At 27.8% G+C, this 6,008-nt stretch overlaps 1 protein-coding gene across 1 annotated transcript in view; it reads right to left on the reverse strand.

Moving 5' to 3' along the window:
• LOC106677434 (uncharacterized) overlaps positions 1-5,116 on the reverse strand; it is an 8,660-nt gene extending 3,544 nt beyond the window's left edge. The window contains exons 1-9 of the mRNA XM_067046603.1: positions 4,853-5,116; positions 4,678-4,769; positions 4,491-4,542; positions 4,311-4,385; positions 4,074-4,222; positions 3,824-3,990; positions 1,464-1,536; positions 1,318-1,369; positions 382-456 (exon numbers count right to left, since the gene is read on the reverse strand). Coding sequence (XP_066902704.1) covers positions 382-456; positions 1,318-1,369; positions 1,464-1,536; positions 3,824-3,990; positions 4,074-4,222; positions 4,311-4,385; positions 4,491-4,542; positions 4,678-4,764 — 730 coding nt within the window. The 5' untranslated portion in view covers positions 4,765-4,769; positions 4,853-5,116. The remainder of the gene's footprint in view (positions 1-381; positions 457-1,317; positions 1,370-1,463; positions 1,537-3,823; positions 3,991-4,073; positions 4,223-4,310; positions 4,386-4,490; positions 4,543-4,677; positions 4,770-4,852) is intronic.
• Positions 5,117-6,008: the final 892 nt, after the last annotated feature.

The following is a 6,008-nucleotide window of genomic DNA, read 5'->3' on the forward strand; positions in this document are numbered from 1 at the left end:
TAATAATAGATGGTGTGATTATATATTTTAAATTCTGGAAAATCCTATTATTTCAAAGAAATTTTAAGCATTTGTTTTGCCTCACAATATTTCTGATTATTTTTTTTTTTTCAAATATTTGAAAAGAAATGAAAGTGTAAGCATACATTCTCAATGTTTACAGATTATTACACCCAGTGACATGATTTGACTTGATGTAAAGAATATGTCAAATTGCAGTAAGTCAAGCTGCAGGATGCAAAACCAGGGGCTATCAATATATAGCGAGATTAGCAATTAAATAAAAAAAAAAACACCTTAAAACAAGACATTGGAAGTAAATTTAACTCAATGACATCTGTAATTAAAATAACCAAGAAATAAAAACTTTATTCAACATACCATTTCTGCCTGGATCGTCCATCACAAGACACATGAAGAGCGGGTTTTCTGTTTCAAATCCATCTCTCCGCAACACTGAAAATTATATTTAGCACTATAAAAATTTTATATTTTTTATTTATTGAATAAAAACGAAGTTTATTAATTTTACAAGAAGTTTTCCGATAAATACTAATTTATGGAATAAATCCAAAGAAAATAACACTAGACCTCAGTACTATCTTTGGAATATATCTAATGTGCCACAGTTTCTCAGATGTTAACATTTTTAATAGATGTTTATGTTAACTATTAAAGCAATGTGATATATAGGATATGTATATGTCATGTATATATAATTGATATATTAAATACATTCCATGTATACTATGTATATATATTATTTATATATCATGTATTATTATGTATGGATATATTACACAGAGAATAATTGAAGATTACAAAAATAATTGATAAAAAGAAATTTTCAATGTACCGAAGTTGGTTGTATTTAGGTTTGACTGTCATTTTCTTATGAAAAATATGGCTGATTTGCTTTAAGATTAGCACAAATGAAATTTTTTAATTTTGTTTAAAATATCCCATAGATTATAGTTACTTAGTGACATCCCTTCATGAGGCAGTCTTTAGGATAACTTCAGTAAGGTAAACCCAGTCTAGGGAATTATTTTTGCAAATGTCTAATACAAAATAAAGTCAAAACTTTTTTTTGTCAGATTTACCATATTAAAACAAAGCAGTAGCATTTTTATTTGTAGTAATAAGCATATCAAAACTTCCATATATTGAAAATCTTTGATTATTAAATTCTAAAATAACTTTTATCTTTGGTTTACTATAACTAAAATAATTCTTTTTTTTTTTATATGAATTTTTAAAAAGAACTAAAACTATATTCTATTAAATCATAACAATTTATAAAACTTATATTCTTACTTTCTTCATTTACTTCTACAGCATTGGGTGTTTTGTCGTTTATAGCAGACTCCTAGAGATGAAAGAGAACAAATCTAATTAGTAATTTAATTCATCGCTTTAATATGATAGTCACTTTTCTATTTTTACAAAAAATAATTACTTACTGTTATTAGCCTAAATATTTCTCCACAGTCATCCTTAGAAGCTTTTCTGACTTTGTTTCCTAATGTTTCTGACCTGCTAGAATATAAAAATTATTAAATTTTTATATACATCATTATAGATTACAATTGAATTACCTCATGCTAAAAGGGGTTAGTTAAGGTCATCCCTATGCTCAACTGACTTTTTATAGAATTGGTATTTTTTTAGATTAGAATCATGGTACAAGGAATTCCAAAGAGATTTAAAAAAAAATTGTTATATCAAGGTCTTGGTAGCTAAAAATTAATTGTTTCCAGGTTTACAATTTATTGACCTCTATATAAAAAATTATATTGAATACATTTAAATTTAAATTTGTTTAATACAATTATACTTCCTGACAAAATTATACTTAATTTTTCTGTTAAAAATTAATCCTAGTTGATGAATCTTTATAAATATACTGACACAAGTATATTTTTAATTGAAGAAAAAAACAAAAACACATTCAATGACCACGACAAAAATATAAGCCAGTTCATTTATTTCTTTATTTCCTTTTGTATTTGTCTCTTTAGTAATGTGTTGAACCGCCATTTCTTTCCAAGACTTCAGTCAATCTAAAAAAAATGGAAATATTTTTGGCAACAAAAAAATTGTTTACTATGTGAGCTGTGTGGATAGGTGCATTGTCTTGCTGAAAGATGAACTACTCTCAAGTCAGCTCTTCTCCTCTTTGAACAATTTGCTCCCGGACAATGTCTATATACTTTTTCGCATTCAATGTAGCTGAACAAAATACTGATTCTGTCTTTCCATAGTATCCTATCCCAGCCCAAACCATAATACCCCCTCCTCCCATTTGATGCTTGTTTAAAAATATTTTTTCTTTTCGCAAATCATGAAAATAATATATCCATCAGGGCCAGATTAAATTGCTTTTCATCGCTGAAGATAACTTTCTTTCATCTCTTTTCCCATGTGATGTGTTCCAAAGCAAACTGTCTGTTGGCTTTGTGTGCTTTTGAAGAGGGGGCTTTGACTTCAGTCTAGTCTAAGGCGCTTTAAATGACGGGCCTTTTGCGAAAGACGTTGAACATTCCTGATATTTGTTTGGACCCCAGCTTATTCACAAATTTCTCTCGCTGTGGCTGAAGAGTTGGAAGCATGACGTATAATGGCTTGCTGTTCTCAGAGTGTTATTGCCATCGTTCTACCAGTGCTTTTCTTTTGGCCGTAGTCATTACCCAACCTAAGGAAATTTCTTATGAGATGCCTACTTCTATTTAAAGTTCGAGCAATTTTCGATATTGTCCAATTTTTATCTTGCAATATTTGAATCACGTCCTTTTCACTCTCAGACAGCACTTTTCCTCTAGGCATTACTTAATCAAATTTAATTAGATTCACTGATTGAATTAATGAATGTAATGTTCACTAACACTGTTCCTACAGCAAGATTTAAATAACAACTGAGAGGCTGGCCTATACTTTTGTCTCATGTAAATATTTACATTTTAGCTAATCCATAGGCAAGAAGAATCAGGACTCATTACAGATATGCTCTTCCAAAAGTCAGTGGGATTAGAACAGTATTTATTTGCTTTGGCTTAAGAATTACATTATATAATGACAAAAACTAACATAATATAGGGTGGCCTATAATTTTGTCAGGGAGTGTAAATGATGAATGTGTAGTATGAGAAATAATAAAACATCGTAATTGTAATATGTACATAAAATGTACAGATTCTTATGCAAAACTAGGCAAGTAATGGTTCAAGCTCCATATTATAAATTACTGTACACACTGAAATTAAAAATAATAATAAACTGCAAGAATCGAACCAATGGTGGGTGAATAGCCCAAGAGGGACTACCCTAAGGAAGTGCTTTCCTATCATCAGTTCACGCTTGGTATCAACGTGGGTCCTCCCTGACTATTGTGTCTCACAGTTCCTAATGAGGCATGGAGACAGAATAGGAGAGGATAATTAAGAGAAGAAAACAAGCTATCGACACAGCTATAGCAAAAATAGTGTGATTTTTTTTTTTTTATTGGAGCAAACACCAGTATTGCCTAACAGGCAGGTTAGGGCAATAAATAAATAATAATAATAAGTTAAAACAACAACATCAGTTAAATTCACAATAAAGCAGTTTTAAATATTATTCCTTATAAAATATGTGCTACCAAACCCTTCCTTCGGCCCACCCCTAAGGTTTTTGCTGGTCTAAAGTCAACAGTAGAAAAAAATGAATATATTAAAAATTTTGTGCAAAAAGTATAGTGTTTATCTCCTCAAAGCTATTCACTTTTAAGAGAATAATTTGTAAATAATATTTCCAAAATAAAACACCATAATATAAAAATAATTAACTCTCTGAATCAACAACTCTTTTAATGTTGTCTTCTTTCATTAAATAACATTGATATCCTTCTGTCTCCGTAAAGTTAACACTTCCCAACTTTTTATAAAAGCTAATTGCCGGATTCCATTTGAGAGCCATCAAAATCATTTCCCTTACATTTTCTTTTACTGCGTGCTGAATGAAAATAAAGACTAGTTTTACTACTGAGAAACTATAGGGAAACCACACATTCCATAATTATCAAATATGTTATTTACCTTGCAAACTGCTGATAAAAGTTGTTTTCCAAGCCCATAGCTTCTATATTCGCTGGAGACATATATATCTCGGAAATCAATTCTTTTTCCTGCTTTAGAACAGTATATTATACAATACATAGCATATGCAATAAGCCTAGTTTTGGTACCTATAAAATGCAATTCATAATTGTTTTGGGGAAAATACATTCATATAAATATAAAAGTTTCAGTGAAATCTGAATTAATGTTTCGTACCATCATGACTTGGATCTTCAACGACAAAGCATTCATATGGCAGCGTTTTGCTTGAAAAACTATCTTTTTCAAAATCTTAAAAAAATATAAATATATATTTAATAAAATTACTGTGAAAAAAAATGAAGATAATTTTCTATTTATTCATAACATTTTTGAATAACAACTTTATACTCTTACTTTTAGCATTATTTGTCACAGCATTTGATTGTTTTTCAAATTCAGCCAGTTCCTAAAAAATATTTTATAATTATTGAATTTAATATTTTATAAAATATCAAAGACATTTCATGATTATTTTCTATTCATCAATATAATTTCAATATCAGTAAGAAACTACTCAATGAAGTTGTTGTTAAAATCTTACTTTAATTAGGCGAAATAGTTCATCACTGTCCTCCTTTTTGACTTTTCTAATGTTCAATTTAATAGTTGTCATTTTTGGTTCACTCATGCTCACTAATAATTCATAAATTAGATTAGGATTATAAGCTAATAATTATTTATGGGTGATTTATAAGATCAGGTAACATAACAACTACCTTTATGATAAAATTTCAGAAGTGAAAGTGGTTTCACTTCAAGTGTTCATAAAATCCTGGTGGTTTTTATCTTGTTGAAACAATCTAAGCTTCAAGTTTATTCATTATATTCTGGATTTTAACAATAATAGTCACTATATTGAAAATGAGTTTTTAGAATAGGAAAGAAAATTATTATTAACAAAAATGTTTTTCCATCAGAAATCAAAATGAGAAACTTCCTTTTTTTTTTTAAAACCAATGGAAATGAAAATATACCCAGCTATATAAAATAATTTATTTTATTTTAAAAATGAAACTGGAAGGTGAATGATTGATATTTGGTGCAATAATATGTAATCATCAGCAATTAAAAGATCTAAGAAAATTTTTTTAGAAAAAATAAAAGCAATGTGCTCAAACAGAAATCAAACTTAAGAGTGCCTACAGAAGTGATGTAAACAAACCTTGTTATCTAATAACCAGTAAAAGTTACCAAGAGATTTAATAATCATTTTTATCTGAATCTGTTTTCTGTCCAAAATTGATTTTTCTCTTCTCTTTTTGTCTTCTATTTTAATTTATTTAAAAAACATACATATATTTTCTACGATTATAAAAAAAAAAAATGTTGATCAAAATATTGGAATGTGTGCAGTTAACCTGACTTAGCAAAATGAAAAGAGTTTAGTTTCACTTAAATACATTAATTCATCTGCTTAAAAAAATTCCAATGAAAATTTAATTATTTTTATTAAAATAAAAATATTTTTTATCAAAATATTCAAAAAGGTGCATTTAAACCCAACTTTGCAAACTGGGTTTAGTTAAATTTAAATGCATTCATTGAGATATATTTAAGGATGCCCTACTTATATGTGTATATTTTATTATATAAAATATGTGTAAAAATTTGATTATTTTTATAATAATAAAAATATTTTTTTTAATTTTCAAAAATAGTTTTTGTTAAATTATTGAAATATGTACATTTCAACCCAATTTTACAAACTGAGTGAAAGTTGGATTTGTTCCATTTAAATGCATTAATTTAGAAATTTTTTAAGGATAATTGTATAAAATGGCCTATACTTTTGTCTCATGTAAATATTTACATTTTAGCTAATCCATAGGCAAGAAGAATCAGGACTCATTACAGATATGCTCTTCCAAAAGT

This window comes from Halyomorpha halys, unplaced genomic scaffold, assembly GCF_000696795.3.
Source record: "Halyomorpha halys isolate HHAL.00 unplaced genomic scaffold, Hhal_1.1 Scaffold99.1, whole genome shotgun sequence".
NCBI classification, from domain to species: Eukaryota; Metazoa; Arthropoda; class Insecta; order Hemiptera; family Pentatomidae; genus Halyomorpha; species Halyomorpha halys.